The sequence below is a fragment of the Tamandua tetradactyla genome, chromosome 9 (assembly GCF_023851605.1).
Source record: "Tamandua tetradactyla isolate mTamTet1 chromosome 9, mTamTet1.pri, whole genome shotgun sequence".
Classification (NCBI taxonomy): Eukaryota; Metazoa; Chordata; class Mammalia; order Pilosa; family Myrmecophagidae; genus Tamandua; species Tamandua tetradactyla.
The window spans coordinates 15369751-15396373 of NC_135335.1; the positions used below are offsets into that span (position 1 = coordinate 15369751).

The 26623-nt window shown below is 38.5% G+C and overlaps 1 protein-coding gene and 1 long non-coding RNA gene across 3 annotated transcripts in view; one reads left to right on the forward strand and one right to left on the reverse strand.

The window, feature by feature from the left end:
* Positions 1–17144, reverse strand: part of PATL1 (PAT1 homolog 1, processing body mRNA decay factor) — a 50150-nt gene extending 33006 nt beyond the window's left edge. Inside the window, exons 1-4 of one of the 2 annotated variants that reach the window (XM_077116119.1) lie at positions 16942–17144; positions 14888–14999; positions 7883–8097; positions 7507–7587 (exon numbers count right to left, since the gene is read on the reverse strand). In XM_077116119.1, the coding sequence (XP_076972234.1) occupies positions 7507–7587; positions 7883–8097; positions 14888–14999; positions 16942–16956 (423 nt within the window). In that variant the 5' untranslated portion in view covers positions 16957–17144. Of the gene's footprint in view, positions 1–7506; positions 7588–7882; positions 8098–14887; positions 15000–15431; positions 16794–16941 lie in introns of those variants that run through there. The other variant, XM_077116120.1, reaches the window with a different exon arrangement.
* Positions 17145–17173: 29 nt separating this feature from the next.
* On the forward strand, positions 17174–25743 carry LOC143646778 (uncharacterized). The gene is made up of 2 exons (XR_013157608.1): positions 17174–17621; positions 17954–25743. It is a non-coding gene; the product is annotated as an uncharacterized LOC143646778 (long non-coding RNA).
* The last annotated feature ends 880 nt before the right edge of the window (positions 25744–26623 follow it).

A 26623-nucleotide genomic window follows, 5' to 3' on the forward strand; every position in this document is an offset into this window, starting at 1 on the left:
GAGGTCACATCTGAGCAACAAAAGACTCTCTTGGGGGTGACTCTTAGGCCTAAATTTTAAGTAGACTTGACCTATACTTTGTGCGGTAAAGTTTCATATGAACAAACTCCAAGACTGGGGGCTGAGCCTATAGCTTTGGTTGTCCACACTGCTTGTGAGAATATCAAGAATTCAACTTGGGGGGCGGGCCGCGGTGGCTCAGCGGGCAAGAGTGCTTGCCTGCCATGCCGGAGGACCCCGGTTTGATTCCCGGCCCCAGCCCATGTAACAAACAAACAAACAAACAAACAAAAAATATTAAAATAAAAAAATGTTTAAAAAAAAAAAAAAAAAAAAGAATTCAACTTGGGGAAGTTGCATTTCTCCCCGTTCTCACCATTCCCCGAAGGGGGCTTTGCAAATACTTTTCCACTCACTGATCGAGTCACTCTGGGATTCATTGGGGCATCACTCTGGACAAACCAACAAAATCTCATGTCCTACCTGAGATTCCAAGTACTTAGGGCATTCAATCAAATTATCTACATAAGTTATATTAGGAAATGCACTAGTCAAAATATAAATTTTGTAACAAATAAACATTTTTTGCTTTAGTCTCACACATGAGGTGACATTTTAAAATATTAATTACCATCTATTTTCAATACCCTGCAATAATGACATTCCTTTGTTCTTTCTCATGCAAAAACATTTTTAAAATTTGTACATTGTACATTTCACAAGTGGAGAATTCTTGATACTCTCAGAGGCAGTGGGGATAGCCAAAGCAATAGGCTGAGCCTCTGATCTTGGGGTTTGTTCACATGAAACTTAATTCTGCAAAAGATAGGCCAAGCCTACTTAAAATTAGGCCTAACAGTCACCCCCAAGAGAATCTCTTCTGTTGCTCAGATGTGGCCTCTCTCTTTCGGCTGACACAGCAAGCAAACTCACTGCCCTCCCCCTCTCTACATGGGACATGACTCCCAGGGGTGTGGACCTTCCTGGCAATGTGGGACAGAAATCCTAGAATGAGCTGAAACTCAGCACTAAGGGACTGAGAAAATCTTCTCGACTAAAAGGGGGAAGTGTGAAATAAGACAAAATAAAGTGTCAGTGGCTGAGAGATTCCAGAGTCGAGAGGTTATCCTGGAAGTTATTCTTATGCATTAAATAGATATCACCTTGTTAGTCAAGATGTAATGGAGAGGCTGGAGGGAACTGCCTGAAAATGTAGAGGTGTGTTCCAGTAGCCATGTTTCTTGAAGATAATTGTATGATGATATGGCTGTCGCAGTGTGACTGTGTGGTTCTGAGAGCCTTGTGTCTGATGCTCCTTTTATCTACCTTATCGACAAGCGAGTAGAACACATGCACTAAAAATAAATAAATAATAGGAGGAACAAATGTTAAAATAAATTTAGTGGATTGAAATGCTGGTAATTGGTGAAGGGGAGGGGTAAGGGGTATGGTATATATGAATTTTTTTCTGTTGTCTTTTTATTTCTTTTTCTGAATTGATGGAAACGTTCTAAGAAATGATGACGATGATGATGAATATGGAACTATGTGATGATACTGTGAATTACTGCTTATATATGTAGAATGGAATGATCATATGTTAAGAATGTTTGTGTTTCTTTGTTGTCCTATTTAAAGAAAAAAATTAAAATTAAAAAAAAAAATTACTACTCAAATTCTTCCAAAAACTTGAAGAAAAAGGAATACTACCTAACTCATTCTATGAAGCTACCATTACTCTAATACTAAAACCAGGTAAAGATGCTACAAGAAAGGAAAACTACAAGTCAATCTCTCTAATGAATATTGATGTAAAAATTCTCAACAAAACACTAGAAAATCGAATCCAATGACACATTAAAAGAATTATACACCACAACCAAGTGGGGCTTATACCAGAAATGCAAGGGTGGTTCAACATAAAATCAATCAACATAATACAGCACATAAACAAAATGTGAGAGAAAAATAACATGATCATTTCAATTGATGGTGTGAAAGCATTTAACAAAATTCAACATCCTTTTTTGATAAAAACACCAAGGTTACTTCCTCAATATGATAAAGGGCAAATATGAAAAACTCATAGCCAGCATCATACTCAATGGTGAGAACCTGAAACCCTTCCCCTAAAATCAGGAATGAAACAAGGATGTCCCGTCATCACTATTATTCAACATTGTACCAGAAGTTCTAGAGTGAGCAATCAGGCAGGACAAAGAACTAAAAGGCATCCAAATCGAAAAGGATAAAACTTTCATTATTTACAGATGACATGATACTATACTTGACAAAGCTTCTTGAGCTAATAAATTCAGCAAAATGGCAGGATATAAAAGATTAATTTGCAAAAACAATAATGTTTCTATGCACAATGATCAAACAAGGAGACAATTAAGGAAAAAATTCTGTTCAAAATACCAACTAAAAGAATCAAGTATCTAGGAATGAACCAGGGATGTACAGGACCTGTACACAGAAAACAACATAACATTACTAACATAAATCAAAGAAGATCTAAATAAGTGGAAAGACATTCCCCGCTCATGGATAGGAAGGTTAAATGTAGTTAAGACATCAATTCTACCCAAATTGATCTACAAATCGAATGCAATACCAATCAATTGAAGACTTGGAAAAAGGTAATTACCAAATTCATTTGGAAAGGAAAGGAACCCGGAATAGTTAAAAATATCCTAAAAAAGATAAATGAAGTGGGAGGATTAGTATTTCCTGATTTTAAAGCTTATTATAAAGCCACAGTAGGCAAAATAGCATGGTACTGGCACAAGGGTAGAAATATTGATCAATGAAATCAAATTGCAAGTGTGGAAATATATCACCAAATCTATGGTCAACTGATCTTTGACGAGGCCCCCAAATTCACTGAACTGGGACAAAACAGTCTTTTCAATAAACGAGCACAGGAGTATGGGACATCATAAGCCAAAAGAATGAAAAAGGACCCTTGGCTTACAGCCCATAGAAAAATTAATCCAGAGTGGATCAAAGATCTAAATATAAGAACCAATCCCATAAAACTCCTAGAAGGAAATATGGGGAATCATCTTCAAGTACTAGTAATAGGAGGTTGCTTCCTAATCTTTACATTCAAAGCACAAGCAACAAAAGAAAAAATAGATAAATGGGAATTCCTCAAAATCAAATGTTTTTGTGCCTCAAAAGACTGTCAAAAAACAGACAAAGAGGGAGCCTCAATGAGAGAAGATATTTGGAAATCAAATATAGATAAAGGTTTGATATCCTGTAAACATAAAGAAAACATACAATTCAACAACAAAAGAACAAACAACCCAATTCTAAAATGGGCTAAAGACATGAATAGACATTTTTCCAAAGAGCAAATACAGATGGCCCATGAAGAGACACTCATTCTCACTAGCTACAAGGGAAATGCAGATCGAGAGCACAATTGGATACCACCTCACACCTTTAAGAATGGCTGCTATTAAGCAGGAAACTACAAGTGTTGGAGAGGATGGGGAGAAATTGGGACACTTATGCATTGCTGGTGGGAATGTATAATGGTATAGCCGCTATAGAAGACAGTTCGGCAGTTCCTTAGGAAACTAAATATTAAGTTGCCCTATGAAATGGCAATACCACTACTCAGTATATACCCAGAAGAGCAGAAAGCAGTAACATAAACAGACATTTGCACACCCATGTTCATAGCAGCATTATTCACAATTGCCCAAAGATGGGAAGAATCCAAATGCCCATCAATAGATGAGTGGATAAACAAAATGAGGTATATACATATGATGGAATATCATGCAGCAGTAAAGAAGAAATGACGTCCTGAAGCATATGACAACATGGATGAACGCTGAGGGCATAATGTTGAGTGAAAGAAGCCAGACACAAAATGACAGATACTGTATGCTTTTGTTATTATGACCTATAAACTCAGAGGCTTATAACACACAATATAGGGCACATAGAGATTTATGGATGATAGAAATGGGTGAATGGTTAGTTAAAGGGTGAGGGAATGGATAGAAGTGAAGGTTAGTAAATGTAAGGGAATGGATAGAAGTGAAGGCAGCTCATTAATGGGTCTATAGGTAATATTACCATATTGAAGGTGAACATGATTGATAGGGATTGTATAGATATATGTGCATCACTGATTAATATTAAAAATATAAATAAATTCTTGTGTGAACTACTTGAAAGTTATGAATCTTGTACAAAGAGTAAATAACATCATAGTATGGGGGAAACTACTATCGCATGCTATGGGTTATGTTTAACAGACAGTAACAGTACCACTGCAATACCAGGGATAAATATTCGGCAGGGAAGGACAAGAGTTAAGGAGAGATACAGATTTTCTAATTGGTAAGGGTGTGTTTATTGGTTATTTTTCTCTTGGGAACAGTGAAAACTGTCTAAAACTGAGAGTGTTGATGATTATACAACTAAGTGAGGATAATGTGAGACATCAACTGTTGACTTTGGACGTTATACATGATGCTCAATGGATGGAGGTGGCTCAAGAACACATTGACTAAGAAAGAGAATGGTGAACTGTGGAGTATATATAGGATAGAATATTGTGCTGCTACAGAAAGGAACGAAGTCACGAAGCATGCAACAATGTGAATGAACGGTGGGGTCATTATGTAATACAAAATAAGCCAAAAACAAGAGGGTAAATACTGTATGGTTCCATTTAGAAAACATTTATAAGAAAATTTGGGCCTAAACTGTAAACTCTTACAGCAGTCACATTTAGTCCAGAGCTGTAATTGTTATTTCTAGATTTTGAGAGGCTGTGCTGTCACATATAAGATGTTATTTCCCTGAAACTTTGGTTACCTGTGTGACAACTAAGATTCAGGTTAGGAGTTCTGCCAGTCTGAAAGTCAGCACTGCCACATACAACAGCTGTTAAAAAAACTGAAAAAGAGATCAGGCTTCAATGAATGAAGCTGATCAGGTCAGGACTAAGGTAAATCAGAACACAGGGCTAAGGAGGACATTGTATTTTAGAACTTCACTTATTCTTTGAGCCCAAAAGAAAAAAGGGTTATTTCGTCCAAAACCTAAATTTTCAGTAGCACATAATCTAACACAACCTGTCTGGTAGATCATTTAAACAATCCAAACACATGGAGCCCAAACACATGGAGCATACAGTGAGGGCTTGTAATTCTGTATAACTTAATGTGATGCCTGGATACATCCCAGAGCATGTTGAACAGACAATCAAAAAGTATTAGCAATCTCTTGAGGGATGGGAGAAAAATTATGGAACTATTAAACTTTACCACTGGGAAAACCCCAGATACTGTGCCAAACATTAGGTGAATACAAATCAGTAGGTCAAGCTCTTGATCTTGATGCTTGCTCTTGTGAAGCTTATATACATAGCAGAGAAGCTTAGCCTACCTATAGGTATGCCTAAGAGTTACTGCCAGAGGACTTTTTTATTGCTCAGATGTGGCCTCTTTCTCGCTCTAAGCCCAACTCTGCAAGTGAAACCATGACATCCAGGGATGAAGTTCTCCCTGGTGGCATGGGAGATGACTCCCAGGAATGAGCCTTACCCTGGCACCGTGGGATCAACAAAAAGGGAGGAAATAAATGTAACAAATAAGGTATCAGTGGCTGAGAGAGTTCAAATAGAGTCGAGAGGCTATTCTGAAGGCTATACTGCAGGTCACTCTTATGCATGCTTCAGTTGGACATTGCTACGTATCATAACTTGCCAAACCCCAACCAATCTTAAAGAATACCTAGGACATTATATAAGATTCTACAAACATCCCATGCACTTGGGTAACTTTCCAGAAACCTATAACCTCCAGCTGGGTCTCTGGACAAGATAATTCCTGAAATACAGAGGGGCCAGCCTTCCTAGAACATCAAGTTCCACCCCCATCCCATAATACTGACTGCCCCTCCGAACATGAAAAAGTTGGAATGGGCAAAGCCCAAATACCCATAAAGAGTGGGAGAAAGATCAAAGGTGATGCTAGAGTTACACAAAGAAGGTCAGGTTTAACAAATGAGTATGAGTGCTGAATCATACATATATTGATATTTCTTTTAGCCTCCAGTGCCTTATAGCAGCTTTCTAGCTATAAACATAAAATTGTGGAATTGTAACCCATATCAAATTCTGAAATCTGTTCTACAACTAATCGTTGCGATGTACTTTGAAATTTATTGCTTTTATGTATATATGTTATTTAAAGATGAGGAGTATAACAGAGAAGACAGGATTTAACAAATGAGTATGACTACTGCTGAATCATGTTGCTATTTCTGTTGGTCTCCAGTGTGAAACTGTAACCCATACCAAACCTTAAAATCTGTTCTATAGCTACGTGTTAAAATGTATTTGGAAATTTATTGCTTTTTTTGTATACATATTTCATAATAAAAAGAATGTTAAAAATTTTAAAAACTAAACAAACAAAAAAAAAACAAAAAAAGGATTGGCAATGTCCCTTGAGTGATGGAAAAAAAAAAAGGAAACTATTAAAGTTTACCACCAGGGAAACCCCTGATACTGTGTCAAACATCAGGGACTCCAAAGTCAATAGGCCAAGCCCTTGATCTTGAGCCTTGCTCTGGTGAATTTTTAACTTAAATAGTGGAGAAGCTAAGCTCACCTATAGTTATACCTAAGAGTTACTTCCAGAGAACCTCTTTTGTTGCTCAGATGTGGCCCCTCTCTCTCTGAACCCAGCTCTGCAAGTAAAATCATTATCCTCTCCCCTATGTGGGACATGATATCCAGGTATGAAAGGCTCTTTGGCAAGGTGGAATATGAATCCCAGGGATGAACCTGAGCCTGGCCCTGGCCCCATGGGATCCACAATGCCTTCCTGACCAAAAGGAGGAAATCAATTGTAACAAAATAAGGTATTAGTGGCTAAAAGTTCAAGCAGAGTTGAGAAGCTATTCTGGAGGCTACTCTTATGCAAATTGCAGCTATTTACCATTTGTTTGCCAAACCCCAACCAAAACTGTTTCTGACAACCCTAAAGAGCTAGGGCTGTATCTCAGATTCTACAAAGGTTCCATGCCCTATGATTACTTTTCAGAAACCTTAATCTCCAGATGGGCTCCTAAGCCAGACAAGTTCTGAAACCCAGAGGGGCTCTTCCAGTTCTCCAGAACTGGTTCCAGCCCCCTATTCTCTATTATCTACAAGCCTTCCCAACATGAAAAAATTAGAATGGGCATAGACAAAATACCCCTAAAGATTGAGAGAAAGATCAAAGATGGAGGAGTTATAATGAGCAGATAGGATTTAACAAATGAGAATGACTACTGAATATTGGTATTTCTTTTAGTCTCCAGTGTCTTGGAGCAGCTGGTAGGAAACCTAAAATTGTGGATATGTAACCCATATCAACCTCTGAAATCTGTTTTATAACAATTATTGTGGTGGGCTTTGAAATTTATTGTTTTGTACATGTTATTTTTCAGAATTATTTTTAAAAAAAGGAAGAAAATGTTCAAGACCTGAGTAAGCAGTGGTCCTCGGATTCGCCGCAGAACTTCAGATCCATCCCAAATACTGGAATTCAGACTTCCTGGCTGGGGCTGGAAGGAAAACACATACAGTCTAGAATAGTGTGGGCTCTCTGGGTGACTCACTCACTGTTTCTGAATGAGGCTTCGAAACAGCCTCAAATGCGAGAATAAGAAATTAGTGTTCTGGAATATATGTTACTCCCCAACTTCATCTCTATATCTGTTATCTTCAGGAATTACATCATCAATCTTGTATGGCAAGTGTAGTTCTTTCAATATATTAGATTAAATAAAATGGCAAAACTCAATACTTATTTTAATTCTATGGTCTGCTATAGGTCTCAAATCAGAAGAACTTACTCACTTGCAAAACTGGCCTGGTCTGTACTGCTCTCATGATAGCTGGATCTTCTAGTTCATTTTCAATCACCATCTTACTGAGCCTTTCTGCCAGATTCTCATGGTCACCCAACAAGTCCATCTCGTCCTTATCTCCATTGCCTGTTTGTTCATTAACTGCCACTGGTAGTTTTTCTTCCAATTCAGCCAGGCGCTCGTGTGCTTCCTGCCAATCATCATCTAAAAGGAAGTCATAACAAAGAAATTCATATTGGAACTAAAAAGTCTTTAAAATTCTTTTGTTAATCAAGTGATTAATTTCAACTCCAAAAGACAGGTGGGAAGCCAAGTTTCTGCTTAGAAGTAGGAAATAAAGTTTAAACTAAGGGGCAAACAAAAGTGAGATTTTCACTATTCAGAACAAATAACACCACACCAAGAATAAAGCTAAAGCACTGTATTAGTAGCTTTATACATTATCAATCGTGTCCAAATATATTCTGAAACTCATTCCTAAATTGTGCTAGATAAATGTACTACTACCTATTGGTTTGGAGATTCTGTAACATTTCAGGTCAAAACTTTACAGGAAAGTTAAAATCCACTGCACTAGCAAACAATCTTCTTTCATATTACAACTGTCATTTTTATTTACAAGCTTTTGAGTGCATTCATTTTATTCAATCAGTATTTGCTGAGCATCTATTATATGTCAAGCACTGGTCTTGGATATATCAATGTCCAAAACAGATAAGAATCCCTGCTCTCCTGTTGCTTTCATTCAAGTGGGCAAGAGACAGATAATAAACAAGAAACATAAGAATAAATAAGTCAGATATTATATATTAGAATATGAAAATGCTACAGGAGTGTGGGGAAGAGGGGAATATGGGGAAAGAGGAACAGAGTGAAAATTCTATTTAGGTTGGTCAAAGGCAAGCCTCATTGACAAGGTGGCATTTGAGCAAATATTCAAGAGTTAAGAATCAGCCATGTGATATCTGGGAAAACAGCATTCCAGGCAGAGGGACAGTTGGTACAAAAGCCTTAAGGTGAGAGTAAGATTGATGGTTTTAAGGAATAGCAGGCTGGATTGTGTTGAGAACAGTATGGGCAAGAAGGAAGAGTACAAGAAAGTTAGGTCAAAGAAGCCTGGGAGGGGAGCTCATCTAGGGCCTTCAGAGCCACTTTGATTGAAATGAGGCGCCTCTGGAAATTCTGATGTGGTTTGTGTTTTAAAAGCATCATTCTGTTTACTGTGTTGAAACAGTGTTGTGGAGGGTGGGGCTTGCAGTTTTGGAAGCATGGAAGCTTGTCAAGTGACTACTGTGATAAGTTGGGGAAAGGTAACAGTGACTTAGACCAGGCAGGGCCAATTCTTCCATTTTAACCATGTCTTTGCCATTCCTATATACTACACTACAGTCTGTAGTACTGACATGAAGACTCCTTCCTTGTTCATTATGCTAACACAGCATTATTTTTGAGTCCTACTACAGCACAGATTAAAATCTTTGGAACCTTTTATCAGCTTCTCTAAATCCAGACCTTCTTACTTCCCTTGTACTTCTCTCATTCCTGTGGTCCTCAGTCTAATCATTCCATTCTGTTTCCATCATAAAAGATCTACTTACAATTTTGTTCTTTTCAGCATTCAAATTTAGAAGACTTTTCCTTCTCACTGAAACCACTCCTAAATAATTCTTTCATTTTAATGTTACCTCCACTGTCATTTAAACATGAAATACTCTCTATGCCAAGCCACAAAAAAATCCATGTGTTCTTTTGTATATATATATTTTATTTTTACTTTAGTTACATTTTCCATATGTCCTGTAAACTTCAACAGGGATAACATGTAATTCCCTTAATAACTAACAAAGAAACAATTCTGAAAAACTGTCCTCAGTGATAATTCTTCTGATTTAATTTTTCTACTTATTAAAATAATTGAATAAAAGGAAGAATTGGAGGCACTATTACAACGGAAAAAACATACATAGTAAAGTATAATAAATGATAGGGCTTTTTTTTTTTTTTAAAGATTTAGATTACTGATCATTTTCATGTGCAACTCTATAAAATTATCGCTATTTTTTCCCTGCTTGGAAAGAAAACACAGTTGTTAAAAAATGTAAACATCACATATATATGTATGTGAAAGTTCTCTAACAATTCCAGCAGCTATATTAAGTTTTTTAAAATACAACAACTATGAAGATTAATTTGCTGTCTTTCTATTTAAATACATCTTAGACATATCATTGATACTATCTCATTATTTTTAATACCTATTTAAGATTTCATTCTACTGATCAACTGTAATTTAACTTACCCTGTACCAATAAACATCTGGATTATTTGCAACTTCTCAATATAGTGATTAATACTATAATGAACATTATATATGTCTTTAATACCTTAAGCAAATATTTCTGTAGGCTAAGTCCCTCTCAGGGTGAGATTATAAATATTTAAAATTTGCTATGTTTATTATATAACTATGTTCCATAACATGTGTGATTTAAAATGCAAGTAGAGGCTGTACGACAATGGCTCAGTGGCAGAATTTTTGCCTGCCATGCCAGAGACCTGGGTTCGTTTCCCAGTGCCTGCCCATGTAAAAGCAAGCAAAGGAAGTGGGACTCCACATTTATAATTTTGTTATCATCAGAACCATTGTCTAGTCTCTGGGCACCGTGGTAGATTTGAACGTATTAGTGCTGGTAAAGGGATCAGGTAAGCCGTGGATCACTGTGTCCTCACTTGAATAAAGGTTGTAGGCAAGAGCTATGAAAATATTGTTACCTAAGGGCATGGGCCTTTTTTCTAGTCAAGTGGGATTCTCTTCCCTGCTTAAGGGCTTCCTCCTACTGAGTGCCCAGCCAAGGGACATTCTTCCTCTGAAATGTCATTTTACAGAAAAGATTCTAAGACTGCCATTTCACCACAGTGGTCTCTGATAAGTATACCCTGATGTACTCAAACAGTGAAGAATATAGTTTAGATAAAATTGCAATGTTATCTAAAAGATCAGTCATACTAATATGAAAACAAAAATGCTTTGAAGGAGTAGTATAATTAAAAATCAATGTGATATTAATAGTTTGCGTTAACCTTGGTAAGGATCAGGAAATTTTTAAAGGACATTCTTACAATCTTACCATCATAGCAATGCCATAAGAATGGGAGTCTATACTTTTGAATTAAGGGGCTCTTTACATTTATTTCCCAAATTTAAGAAGGTAATTTGTTAACAGCTTGGTTCTAATGCAGCAGAATTTTAATTTGCATTTGTCTGCATTCACCCTTTACATACTTTACACTCATGTTCTCTAACTTTACAGCTCCTACCAAGGATGAGCAGTTATTTGTTCTTAATAATAATATTCAAAAACTGCTTAAAATTTAAAAACTGTTAGAATGGATCCTTGTGAATTGTTGGACTTTTTCAAGTATGTAAGCAAAGGAAATCTATGTCATAGAATATTATCAATATCATTTTACATTTTTATTGCTAATTATGGCTAATCACCTAATATGCCAGAGATCTTTTGCTTTCACTACAGGACAGCACATCACCCTACATCATTTTCAAATGACCTAAAAATATAGTTACTTAGATATGCCAACGTCTGACCTCAATTCACATTGGTCTAAAATATAAAGGGTGGACATGGAGTAGTTGAGAAACAAATTAACCTATACCCTGCTGTAGGTTACTGAATTCCTGGCTGCTTCTACAAACCTATACTTGTAATAATTCCCCTGAAGTCCATCTTAGGGATATTTGTAAATAAAAACAGAATTAAAAGGGTGATTTAATTTTAAGGCATTCCAAAGGGTATAGCAGCTATCAGTAAAAAGGAAGTAGAAAGAACAGAGAGACCTTCCAAATGGAGGCAAAAGATTTCCAAAGATTCCCTGAAGATGTTTTAAAATAACTGGCAGGTTTTCACTGATTGTATTTATAGTTAACTATTCTCTTTGTGGCTCTGCTTCTTCATTTACAAAATGAGGATAATAATAGCACCTACCTTTGCTGTGAGGATTAATAATATATGTAAATGACATGGGGGGAGGGAGGAGTCTCCCTGGCAACGTGGGATATGACTCCCAGGGATGAGCCTGGCCCTGGCACTGTGGAACTGACAACGCTTTCCTGACCAAAAGGAGGAAAAGAGTTGTAACAAATAAAGTATCAGTGACTGAGAGAGTTCTAATAGAGTTAAGAGGCTACTCTGGAGACTACTCTTACACAAGCCTCAGTAAGATATTGCTATTTATCATTGTTTGCCAAACCCCAATCAAAACTGTTCCTGCTAACCCTAAAGAACAGCTAGGGCTCCTTCTGAGATGCTACGACGGTTCCATGCATTATGATTACTTTCCAGAAACCTATAACCTTCAGATGGGCTCGTAAGCTGGATAAGTTCTGAAACTCAGACGGGCCAGCCTCTTTAGAACATCAACTAGTTCTATTCCATACGATATTACTGACAGCCCTTTTCAACATGTAAAAGTTAGAATGGGCCGAACACAAATACTCTTAAAGATGTGGCTTTTAGCTCAAAAGTGAAGGTGGAGCTATAAAAGAGAACACAGGATTTAACAAATAATATGACTGCTGAATTATTATACTGATGTTTCTTTTAGTCTCCAGTGTCTTAGAACTGCTAGAAGTAATAACCTAAAACTATAGAACTGTAACCTGTGCCAAACTCTGAAATCTGTTCTGTAACTAATTGTTACGGTATGCTTTGAAATTTACTTCTTTTTTGTATATATGTTATTTTCCACAATAAAAAAAATTTGGAAAAAAATATATGTAAAGCACTTAGAATGGGGCCTAGCACATAAGAGTAAGCTTTTATTATTAGGAAATGAGTTAGGATTGTTAACAGCACCACTTATTCCTCTGAGATGATGCAAACATTTATTCATGTAGAAGACTGACCTGTCGCTTAAGGAAGGTGACATCATAGCATCTGTAACCAGTAACCTAAAATATCCACTGTACTAACAGGTATTATTTAAGATGCTCATTCCCTAAATTGAAAACCATCAAACCAAAGCATATGTCAAAGGGCTAACATTTTATCTACTTCTGGTTTAACTTCTCTATTAGTTGCGTAATTACCTAGAAAAGGTGTATCGAACAGGTCACAGGTTGATTTAGCTTAAAGCAATTTTTTTTCATACATTTATAACATTTTTAACCTTACAATTTTAACTTTAAAATTCAAGTATATTATATTGTCAGCGGAGGGCTCATCTTTGGAAATTTTTTCTCCATTATAAAGTTTGTTGACCAAGAGGTCTTTCTTAACTACCCTTCTGTACTAAGGTACAAAGTGGGCTAATCACACATTATCTCACTGCCTTTACTTTCTACAGGCTGTACTTTCATTGTGTACCCCTAGGAGCTATTTCAATGTATGGGCATTTTTCTGTTTTCCTTCATATAAAATATAGTTCTGCACACTTAAATATCCTTATGAGGCAATATTATTACTCTCATCTTGTGAGGGCATAGAAGCCCAGAAAAAACATTTTCCACAGCACTTCTAGAAATCAATGAGAAGGCAAGACTATTTCTCTTCCGTCCAAGTTCAAAACTGAGGACATGTTATTATGCTGTCTCATCTTAGTATAGTATTTATTAAAATTCCACCAATCTCATTTTAATACTGAGGAATTTTGTGAAAAAAAAGAAAACATTCAGTGCAATATTTTAAAAGAAAAAGGGTTCTAGAAACAAGTACCTATTTGTGGCTTCTATAGTATCCCAGAGATTGTCACTGAACTAACTCCTAAATACACTTTTCGCAATCCCCTTCAGTTTCCTGCTTTGAAATTCTATTCTAGGTCCCTTCTTCTGTGGTCTCCGTGGAGAAGAGATGAGAGAGACAATAGCATCGTGGATCCTATCATCTATTGGACGATCTCATTTCCTAAAATATGGCTATAATCCAAAGGCCTTTGGTTTCTTTCTAAAATGGACTTAACTTCTACCTTAAAAACTTCTCTCATCGCTCCCAATGTGGTGAAGTTTTAGTTCCCTATTGAATTTTGTAAGCCCTGTTTAACAATGACATATTTTTTCATTTTTGCCAGTTCAACTCAATCTAAGATTTAATAAATTTAAGCAGTTTAGATCACTGCAAAACTAGTAATCACTATAACTCTTTAAGGCCTCTCCTTTGTTTTAGACGTTTATCATCTTGAGACTACCTATTACTGCTAAATTTCTTCTTCTTTATCACTTAAATCTGCATATTTGTTGCACATACTTGCTGCAGGTCCAAAGAAATATCCACACACATTTACACATTTCAACATAAGCACTGTTGCTATTTTCCAATACCAACAGACAAAGGAAAAATATCTGTATTGACTTTTACTTATTCATATAAGCTTGCTCTCTAAATTTCTCATCTCAGTCATTTAATTTGGTGGCTTTAGTGTGGCTCTTTGACTTTTTGCAATTCTGAGAATATCTATTCTCTATTCAGGAATGGGAAAATTTCTTCTAGGCACAACAGTTCATTAATTCATGAAGACTTTCTCTTACTGGAATTCCTTGGGATAAAAAAACTTGACAAGCAAATTTACACAACATACTACTGATAGGCTGAATTTTAAAACACATACAACAATACACACACCAGAACCTGAGTTTCGTATTTGTCCACTACATAGCCCATTTCCTTAAGTTATGTTCTAAATATAAAAATTCACCTCTTCTGGGATTATTTTAAACCTCTTTTAAATGTCTATTTCTCTAACCATTTGAATTCTTTATCGTGTCAACTTAGACCCATAGGTCTTAAGTTGGAAGTGACAGGCTCAGCATGTACCTCATTTTTTAAGCGAAGTTAAAAGAGACCCAGAGGAGTAGAGTAAATACATCCAGTGAAGACTGAGCTACTCTTGACAGAGAACAAGAATAGAAGAATATCTTTTCAAAAGAGAGAATGCAATTACTTCTCCCAAGACCAAGACATTAGGAAAGAAAGATGCCACTTACCAACTGCACCTGACCCAAATGTATCATCATTGAACTGATCGATCTCTTCGTCTTCCTCTCCTAGGCCCTGAAATGCATCTTCATCTTCATCCAGAGGACAATCCTCCAAAGACTAAAACATGAGAAAAGAGATTAGCTTTGAAATTGTTTTTAAAATGTTCTAAAAGTGTTCATTTTACTTTCCCAGTGAATAAAAGAATTTCATTTTGACTTTTTGTAAAGATGGCATTTTCTCCACTGCCAATTTGGAAGACAGTGGAAGACTTCAGTATCTTTACTTTCAATTGCTATTTCCTGTTTCTTATTTCACTGAACCTTTTTTCTAGAAGCATTTTATTTCTCTAATTTATCAAGACTCTAATAATAGCATTTCCTCATGTAACCAAGACATTAGGCCTGCAACTTCCTTCATATTACTGGCTGGAATAATGAGAACTGAAAATAAACACATAATCATCTTGCTTGAGTTATAAGCATCTTTTCTAACAGAATTCTCATCTTCCTCATTACATTCATTCCTCTTTTTCAGTTACTTTATTACTACCTTTTAAAGCATTCTCTTCATTTTCCATCCTTTCCCTGCTCTGTTTTCTATAGGCCCAAACTCTGGGGATAAAATAGAAAGCTAAATTCTCAACCAGTTACGTGAGCTCTAGAAAAGCTGTGATGTGACAAATTCAATCTCTGGTTCTGTCACTTACAACCAACATGAACTGAGGCAAGTCAAATTCTTTCTGATTAATTCACTGAATAACTTCTTGAGCATCTACTGCCTCTCTGGATCTGTGCTAGGTTTAGAGTTGTACTGCAGGGACAATGCCTTAGAGAATTGTGAGGATCAAAGAGGCAACGATTATGGATTGCTGAACAAATGCTCAACATCATCAGAGCATCTCAGCTGTGCTTTATTTTAAACATTTTCCCCCTCCACTTCATTCTTTTCAATTGGTTTACTACTCAAGTATTCTTTGGGCAACTTCTCACTGCATTCCATCTTTCTCCATGGTTACATTAAGTTGGCTTGCTCTTGGACTGTTCTTATCAAGTATAACTGTTATACTCTTATCAAGCATATGTGTTTTCAATTTCCAAAAACTTGGAATTGCTCTTAGTGGGTAGGAAGTGATATATATCGCCTGGCTACCTTTTAGCTAGGCTCATCTCAAAGGAAATTTGACCCATCCCTGAGCCTTCCCACACCTACATAAAGGCAGGCATGCAACTGCCTCTACCTCACAGGCAACTTTCTACAGCGTTCCTTTCATATCACAGAAATCTACTCAACCAAATGACTGCTTTTTAAATCTGGAAAGACTCTTAGGGATCTTAGAGATTAGACCTTATATTCTATAAAACCAGAAATTTATGTCCAGAGATTAGGAGTCGTTCAAGGTCACCCAATGAGTTTAGTGCAGGGTCAGAACTCCTGACTACTGCTCCATTCCCAGGACCTTAAGCAAATTCAGTCTTCCTCCACTCGCTCAGAAGGAACTTCTGGCGGACACGCCCCCCTCCAAACTCGGAGCCCTTTAGTAAACAGTCTGGATCCTCACTCAAAAAGGCAAATCTAGGGCCCTATAATCGGGTACTTATTGCGTGTGTTTGGGCGAACGTTGTGTAATGGAGGGGGGGGGGGGCGGGGGATTGTGTTGCAGGGTCCAGGGCGGGAAACGCGTCTCTGGGCATCCCCAGGTGACTCTTTCTCCTCAGGAAAGATCACAGGGTCGGTGCAACACTGCCCCCGACTCGGCTCCTCCCATGGTGGGGTAATGGTCTAGTCAAGGCGACTAACGGGGCGTTCCCACCCCAAAACAGAAGCCAGCTCTCCCCAGCGGCAACTGATGGGACAGTCCCGCCCCCGAGGCTAGTTCACAGCACTGGGATGAGACCAGTAACTCTAGGCCTCTCACGCACGGCTCTGTTCCGCGGCTCCCACCACCCACCGCCCACCTCCCCCCCCCCACTCCTCAGGAGCGCCCGACCGACGCGGGGGGTGCGAGAGGAAGAAGGGCGCGTGAGGGAGGGAGGGGTCACTTCCGGTCGCAACAGCTCACCTCGTAGCGGAACATTCTTGGGGAGGGGGGAAGGGAACGGGGAGGGGGGAATAGGGGAGGGAGGGAAGAAGCGCTGACTCTCCGGACTCCTCCGCACTTGGGTCCTCGACCGGTTCGCGACCCCTGGCCGCCGCCGTACGCCCGGAGCGTGCGTGGGAAACGTGCGCAGGCGCGCCTCGGGAGGGGCGAACGCCCCGCTCGGCGCCCGGCGGCGGCGGCGGCGGCGGCTGCGCGGGGACAGATTTGGCGTCCCGCTTCCTAGTCTCAGGGGCGGGAAGGAGGTCCCGTGGCGCGAGACTGCGCACGCGCCGCCCTTCGAGGCTTCGCTTCGACCCCGATTTACAGCTCCGCCCCCAGCTGGTCGGCGCCCGGCCCACGGTTCGTTCCGAGTGGAGAAGCTAATCACGAGTTTTCCGTCAGCGGCGGGGCGGAGAAAACCTTTGTAATCACGGGATATGGCCTTGAAGAGTCTCGGATTTATGCTGGGTTGGGAGACATGGTGATGGCTGGGCTGTCTCTTCGGCGGGTTACACAGTCTAAAGCCTGCTCCGAGGCCCTCACGTGACGACCTGCGACTAGTGAAAGGGGGGAAAATAAAAAGAAGAGAAAAGTTCACGGACATCAGAGGGGCAGAATTCGTCACCGCTTTCAGCGGACGTCACCCGCTGAATCAACGGCAGGTCAGGGCTGTGATTTATGCGCCTCAGAATGATGACGGCGACGTTTTTTTTTTTTAAAGCCAAAGACCTGTTCCGGGAGGTGGAACTTAGGGTGGTATTTTTTTAGGCTCCAGGCGCTTGGGACGTGGTGGAGCCGGAGAGCCGCAAAAGGCAGCACAGTCGGGGCCGGCCCTTCCCGGGGCCGGAGGGCAGCAGAGGTCATCGAGGCCTGAAGAGCTTCAGCCTGGCTGCCCCCTGGGGGACACGGGATGAAACCCCAAAAAGAATTTGTACAGGTTATACGCCTCGGCACCCTAATCCTAGAAGTCTGTTTCGTTGTTTACCTCTTCTAGCACCTCGCATCCCCTTGAAGCCGGTTTGAGCTCCCCGAACTCTGTCCCTTTCCGCGTCAGATCTCAAGTTCCACCAGGAGAAATTGGGTTTCGCAACGCTTTTCGGCAGGTCCTTAAAATGCACCCTCGTCTAGGAATGGCATACCGTGAATTCCTTACGGGGTAGCGTGACGGGGTTAGTCAGATCCTGAGTGCTGGAAGCGCTGCATTTGGGAAAAAGAAGTTCCGGGTAGAAATCAGCTTTGACGATGACTGAGACACTGGGCACTTTATCAAAACGTCTCTGAGGCTTCCTTTCTTTGATTTTAAGATAGGTATGGTTATACTTGTCTACTAGAGTAGGGGTTCAATGACGTGATGGTGGTAATAGTGATCATGATTTGGAGCGTCCTTGGCACTCTGCCAAGTGCTTTACATCGATTATCATCGAATCCTTATGCCAAGGAATTTGAGAATTAGAGACTAAGTATTTTGCTCCAAAGCAAGTTGTGGCAAACCTGGCAATGTAGGTTTGTGTTGATTTCTAAAACCCAGTCTCTCCTTTTAAAAAAAAAAATTTTTTTTTAATTAGAGAAGTTGTAGGTTTACAGAAAAATCATGTAAGAGATATAGCATTCCCCAATATCCTCCTATTGTTAACATTTGCAATTGTACTGTTAACTGTCGTCGGTGGTTTACATTAGGGTGTTGAGTTTACCTCATATACCACACTATTAACACCTTGCATTCCTGTGTAAATTTGGTATAATTTATGAAAACATTTACATACTTGTACCATTAAGTATGGTGCATTGTTTGCAATAGGGTACACTGTGTTATACAGGCCCATGTTTTTATCTTTTAATTTTTATGCTAGTAACATGTATGACCTAAAATTTCCCACACTTACATATATAATTCAGTGTTGTTAATTACACTCACAATATTGTGCTACCAGCATCACCATCTATTTCCCCTAAATGGAAATTCTGTACATAGTAAGCATTAATTCCCCATTCTCTACCACCAGCCCAGCCCCTGGTTTCCTATGTTCAAGATTCTAACTGTTATGAGTTTGTTTATTCTATTTTTTTATCAGTGAGATCATGTAACATCCTTTTGTGTTTGGCTTATGTCCTCAGCACAATGGCCTCAAGATTCATCCATGTTGTGCACATATATGAGGACATCATTCCTTTTTATGGTTGGACAATATTCCATTTATTGTATATATCATATATTTTTTAAGCAGCATTTGAAATTCATTTTAATGAAATAAATTTCTGTTGTTATTTTACAAATGAAATTATCAACAATAGCAACTACAGTCGTCTTCAAATTCTGCCTCTTAGCAGGAATTTTCTTTTTTTTTTAAACTTTTTAATTATATAGTATAAAATATATACAAAGCAAAGAAATAAAAAAGCAATAGTTTTCAAAGCACTCTTCGACGAGTAGTTACAGGACAGATCCCAGAATTTGTCATGGCCTACCATTATAGAATGTATTTTTGTATTATATTTTTACAACTTTCTAATGATGTTCAGAGTCACAATAAACATTTTCCAAGACTCAGTCAATACAGGAGAGAAAAAGAGATTATGGATAGAAATTCTTCAATGGTGCTCTTAAAAGGGTCCTCGTTCAGTTATTCTACAAATATTTATTGAATCGCCAGTGTGTGCAAAATTCTATATAATATTGAAGGAAGATATAAAAGAAAGGAAAGTTCTTTTCCATCGCCTGAATGAATCCATTAATTCAATAACTATGTGGTGTCTGCCTTAGTTAGGCATTGTTCTAGGCACTACAGATGGATTATTGAACAAAACAAACAAAAATCCCTGCCTTTTAGGAATTTACTTTCTTATTTTAAAAGATAACATCTTAACTTTCAGGAGCTTACACTATAGGAGCTAAGAAATAGGAGCTGGAGCATGAAGAAGTAGTAAGTCCCTTACCTAAATTTTTAGGTCACTGAGTTATTGAAGTTTGTCATTTATTAAAGAATTATTTTCTACCATTTACATGATCCCAGAAACTCCCACATTTCCTAGATCAGTCCATGTCTTTTGATTACTTATTTAGTGCATCTTTCAGCTCCTTTTTTCTCATACTGTAGATCAAAAGATTCAAGACAGGGTGACAAAGGTGTAAACAACAGATATGATACAGCCCATTCTAGACCTGGGGCATAAATAGATAAGACTATAGCAGCCATATTGGAGGAGAACCACTGTCAGATAAGAATAGCAGGTGGAGAACCCTCGCTGAACAGATCTGCAAAATGTCAGCCATAATGAAGATGTACAAGATGCAAATTCAGGAGATCAGGGGAAGGGGCCAATGATGACACTGACAGTGAAGATCATAGCTTCTTGTGTTAGAGTATCTCCACAAGCCAACTGCAAGGATGGGGATTGTGGAGCGAGTTGCTGCACAGTGCATCATGGGTACAAAAGCTAGGGCACAACAACAACTTTCAGCAAATGACTGCTTTATGACTTACACAGCCCAAAGGGTCCAGAAGAGTAGAGAAAGAGTTCCTGTCTTGGCTGGACTCCTGGGTAGCCAAACTGGGTCAGGATCCGTGGATGGCAGCTCTGCTCACCGCACTTTGTGTGAAGGAGAGAGATCCTGTGCTGTTTGAGTGTGAAATGTTTATCTACCCCAGAGGGAGGAGGTCCTGTCACTGAGAGTAGCTGCCCTGATAAGCATCAGGGGCTACTTGTTCCTGGTTTCCAGGTTTAAGCTGTAGTAAGGCCTTTTCATTAACCTTAACTGCTCCACTGGGTTGTGGAATGGACACATACTAAAACATTGCATAATAGAAAAGGAGGTGGTGGGTAGTTGAGGACTGGGAGGTTACTATTGAGTATATGTCCATGACTTCCCCAGCAGAAAGTGCATCACAAAATAAGAGTGATTCTGTTGTGGCCGCAAAATAGCAGATGGAAAATCAGAACTGTCAGTTTAGGTTTAGATGAAACTAAGAATCAGGGCTCCCACAGCCAGCTGGGCACAAAGCTGCCATCTGATGATGAGGGTGTAACACAAGGAATTCTGGATGACTACAAACCAGTCAAAAGCCATGATCATCAAAAGAATATGGTCATTACTGCCCATAAAGACAGAATATCCATGTGCCACAGCCAGTGAAAGAAATGGGTATTCTCCCCTTGGTCATGAGGTTGAGCAAAGCTAGAGGGGTAATAGTGAAAAAGTAAAAGATCTCCATATGGGCTAGAAAGAAATACACGGGGGTTAGGGTGTATGCTCAGTCCAGACCATAAGAAAGATTGTGGTATCACCAACAAGGCTGCCAGTATACATTTAGGAGAACCACGAAAATAAACATCTATACCTCCAGAATGGGTGAAAGTGGAAATGCATCTCTCCAGTTTGGGTTTTCATTCCCCATAAAAGCGGCACATTGGATTTTCTAGGACAAAAGAGAAAATATTAAGAAAGGAAGGTAGTGATGATAATGCAGGTGTTTTGCCATTTACAGCTTTTATAATTATGGAGATGAATATATGTTGTGCAGGCCGCTCTCTTATTATAATTTTTTTTTTTTTAGCATAGGCAGGGACCAGGAAATGAACCCTGGTCTCTGGCATAGCAAGCAAGAATTCTGCCACTGAGCCACCATTGCACCACCCCGCTCTCTGTTTTTGTTTGTGTTCATTAGCTCACATTTTCATGAGAATTGGCTGAAGTTAACTATAAAGTCTGTGACCGTGAATAAGAGCCAAGTTAATTTGACAACTGAGCTTAGGACTTTGACTTCATTTTTGTTTTGCAGGAGCCAGCTTAACTAATAACTCTTGAGCTTCTAAGTCCATGCACTGCCTGCCAATAATCTACTCACCATCAGATATGAAGTCAAGATGATCCAGATTCCATGACCTATAATATATGTTGGGGTCACACGGTCCCTTATAAATGGTCCTCCTTCACTTTTCTCTGAAGACTCATCATTTTCCTAGAGCAAAAAAGGGTCAGCTTGTGCCAATTCAGCAGCACTAAGCATGATGACTCCAGTACTGGTTTGTGGTTGCAGAGTCAGCTCTGAGTCTCCTGGTACACTGGCCCTTAATTGTAGCCACAATTTTCCCAGATCTTTCGTAACCTTTCTCTATAATTCTAACTAAGAATACTGAGAAGTACAGCAATTTTATAAACAGCAGCAATATAGTTTTAGGCAGTTTATAAAGAGAAAATTTTCTCTCACAGTTGGACAATGTACACATTCTTATATATGGTAGAGTATCGAGTGGAATATATGTTTTTCTAAAACTAGCTTCTATTTTATTTCATCGGTGGGTTTTTATATGTTTCTTTTCTCCATACACTGATAATCTCCTGCAGGGCAAAGACTATATCTTATTCCTCTCCCTCTAATGCCTAGTATTGTAACCAATAAATTTTTGTTAAATTAATGAATAAAGGAGTTAAGTCTCTTTCAGAATCAGGTTAGACTTTTATTTAGGCAGAGTACAAGGTCTTGTAGAGTGTGACTTAAGGGCTCATGGGAAAAAAAACACATCCATTTTACTTTTCTGGTACAGCCTGTGCTCTTTGTGATTACAAAACAGTGAAATGTTGTCCATTTTATTCTTACTAGTTTGGCTTTGTAATTCAGTGCCCAAATTTCAAACTGTTCTTCTGTATGAGGAAAATATCCTTTCTTTCCGTCTCCCTGAGTCTGCTTGAAGGAGATCAGGCTGACGTGCACTGCCAGTCTGGGCCCTGCCCTACTTGGGGCCTTACCATGCAGAGGGACTGAACATTGAATGCAAAGCATTCTCTGGGCCAGTGGGGAAAGATCAGGCTAGCATAGACCCTCAAAAGAAAAGGAAGTGCTGTGTCTTTAGGATGATGATGTTTTACCTATAGTTTAAGTAACTATGCAAATGAAATTTATGTGTGGGCTACTTCCTGTTCTTATACAATATAATTGTAAACTAGAGAATTAAAAACAACCAGGGTCTTATTTCAGCTGCTTTGAAGCTGCTGTTACACTCATCAGCATTCCCTCTACCCAACCTTAGTGGGTAGGAAGTCATCCAAAATCACATGTGCTTTGTTAATTATAGCTTGGGTCTGGGATCAGGCCCATTCTTGTGAGAAGGAAGGTTGGACATTTGCCTTGGTGGCAGGATTTGAAGGCTCTTATAAAGGCTTGTGTTAATAAAAATATTTTTTTCTCTTAGGAAATGAAAATGTACCCAGTTAAAATAGAAATGTGAGCTAGGATGAATGGGAATGAGGAGTGTAAATTCAGAGGGTCAAATGGTACCTTACTTGATTTTGTTTGCCAGGATCAATTAGCTTCTCTGTCTGGCCCCAGAAAGGGGAAATTTTTTTTTTTAATTTATTTATTAATTAAAAAAAATTTAACAAACTAAAACATTAACATATGTAATCAGTAATTGACAATATCATTACTTAGTTGCATATTCATCATTTCTTAGAACATTTGCATCAATTCAGAAAAAGAAAAAGACAACAGAAAAAGAAATGACGAAAACAGAAAAAAAAATATACATACCATATCCCTTACCCCTCGCTTTCATTAGCATTTCAAACTAAATTTATTTTAACATTTGTTCCCCTATTATTTATTTTTCTTCCATATGTTCTACTCATCTGTTGACAAGGTAGATAAAAGGAGCATCAGACACAAGGTTTTCACAATCACACACACAGTCACATTGTGAAAGCGCATCCTCAAGAAACATGGCTACTGGAACACAGCTCTACATTTTCAGGCAGTTCCCTCCAGCCTCTCCACTACATCTTGAACAACAAGATGATATCTACTTAATGCGTAAGAATAACCTCCAGGATAACCTCTCGACTCTGTTTGGAATCTCTTAGCCGTTGCCACTTTGTCTCATTTCATTCTTCCCCCTTTTGGTCAAGAAGGTTTTCTCAATCTCTTGATTTTGAGTCTCGGCTCATTCTAGGGTTTTTCTCAATCCCTTGATGCTGAGTCTCAGGTCATTCTAGGATTTCTGTCCCACGTTGCCAGGAAGGTCCACACCCCTGGGAGTCATGTCCGGAAAGGGGAAATTTTAAAGCACCTTGCACAAGAGAAGAGAGAGCGGTATGGCCTAGGTATAAACCTTGGAGAGTGACTATATGTCTAATAGTAACTCAAAGACAATTTATTATATACCATGTCATACCTTCCAAGTGTATTTATTATATATTATTTCATTTACTTTTCTTAGGTTCAGCAGATGGGCGGGCCACAGTGGCTCAGCAGGCAGAGTTCTGGGCTGCCATGCTAGAGACCTGGGTTCGATTCCCTATGTCTGCCCATGTTTAAAAAAAAGAGAGGTTGAGAAGGAGACGGTTATGTCTCTGTTACCTTTTGCCGACCATTGTACACCCAGCACCTAGTTCCTGAATAGAAGAGACAATATAAGAATGAATGCTGTGATGGTTTGAAGCTGTATGTATCCCAGAAAAATAGAATCTTAAACTTAACCCATTCCTGTGGTTGTGGAATGTAGTAACCTTTTGCTTGTAGGAGCTTTTGATGAGGTTACTACAGTTAAAGTGTGACCCAACTCAATCAGAGTTGGGTCTTAATCCTATTACTGGCATCCTTTAAAAGCAGAATGAAGGTCGAATAGAGAGAGAGAGAGAGAGAGAGAGAGAGAGCCATGGGAAGCATGAAGCTGAAGGTCAAAGGAACCCCAAAGAGAAGGAAGAGTCCAAGAGAGGCTGCCATGTGCATTGACATGTGACCGAGGAGCCCAGGACCAAGGACCACCAGAATTCCAGCCTTCAGGAAGAAAGCATTGCTTTGATGACAGCTTGATTTGGACTTTTTCCTAGCCTCAAAATCATGAGCTTAAAGGATTTCCATTGCTAAGCCAATTTATTGAATAATATTTGCTTTGGTAGCCAGGAAACTAAAGTAGATACACAAATGAATTATAATAAATAAATGCTTTCTTAATTGCATGTACTAGACAGAGGGAAAATATTTAGCATAGTGTGGCCTTATAAGGGCTAGTTCAATGTAGGGTCTTATTACAACATTTCAAAGAAATAAGGAAGAGAATAGGAAACTCCTCTAGAATCTTGGAGCTACAGACAGAATTTTCGCCTGGCTCCTTAATGCCACAGAGATTTATGTTAAATAATGGCATATAAAGATGCACTTAGCTTACTTAACTATGAAATGGTTATTAGTGTTTTCATAACTTAGTATACAGCTTCTCAGTTCTTTTTATTTTGAAATTATCACGTTTTACTGCTCCAAACTCAGTTGGAACTTGTTCAGTGCAAAGTAGAACTTTATTAATTCCTGTGCCAATTTGAAACTGTTCTGTACCCCCAGAAAAGCCATGTTCTTTAATCCTGAATCAATATTGTTGGGTGGGATATTTTTTATTATGTCGTTTCCATGAAGATGTGACCCCCCTAATTGTGGGTGGGACCTTCTGATTAGGTGATTTCCATGGAGATATGTTTCCATCCATTCAAGGTGAGGTCACTTACTGGAGACCTTTACTGGAGGGAACCATTTTGGTAAAAGCTTCAGAGCTGATACCAACAGAGACCTTTGAAGATGCAGAAAGAAAATACCCCTGGTGAAGTTGTTTCAAAGTTGAAGCCAGGAAAGAATGCTGGCAGACATCACATGTGCCTTCCCAGCTGACAGAGAAACCATGAATGTCATCATCCCTTTCTTGAGTCAAGGTATCTTATCTGAATGTCTTAGTTTGGACATTTTTATGGCCTTAGATCTGTAAACTTGTAACTTAATAAATTCCCTTTGTAAAAGCCAACCCATTTCTGGTGTATTGCGTTTCTGGCAGCATTAATAAACTAAAATAATCCCTTTCTCTGTTTTAACTTGGATTAGATTGTGCTTGAGCCAGGACTGAAATTCATGTTTTATATCTTAAAGTCCTTTTTCTTTTGTTACGTTAAGTTGCCTTTAGTCTATATTATTGTGGCTATAATAGTTGTTGCTACTTGTTGGTGGTGTTAAAATGATAGTAATCATATTAAACCTCTTCTCATGTGACCTTTTTCTCTCCCTACACTTTATCTTTCTCATTCCATATTCCTCTTCATCTTTTAAACCTTAGAAGGATCATTTTCAGGGTCACCACTGGCCCATATAGTATCTTTTGTTGAATTAAAAAAGGTGACTCTTTTTCAAGTTAAAAAATTAAACTTAACAAATTATTTGTTTCTCAATGACAATTAGAACAAACATGCATTCTTTTTTATAAAATGACATCATAGAACATAAAATAATAGAACTGAAGTTTTTAAGAATTTAATTTTTTTTGTTGTTCACTAAACATTTATTCATTAGTAGGTTTACATAGAAGGAACACCATACAAGACACTAAAAACAGATGGAATGAGAAAATTTTTGCCAGTGGTTTGACTCACACTGAAAAGCATTAATGTTCCATTTATCTACATTGAATACCTAAGATGAAAATATTCTGAACATCATTATTTTTAAACTCACCACAAAAGTATGATGATAGCAGTATTAACATTAAATTTTAAAATGGATACACAGATTATGGTTTTTACTTTCAACAGAAAAATTCTTCCGTTAAAAAAGTTACAAAAAAATTTAAGGTCCCATGCTCCCAAATGTCCACTTGTAATGTATGTGGTGAAGTGAGCATGTTGGTTTCTTTA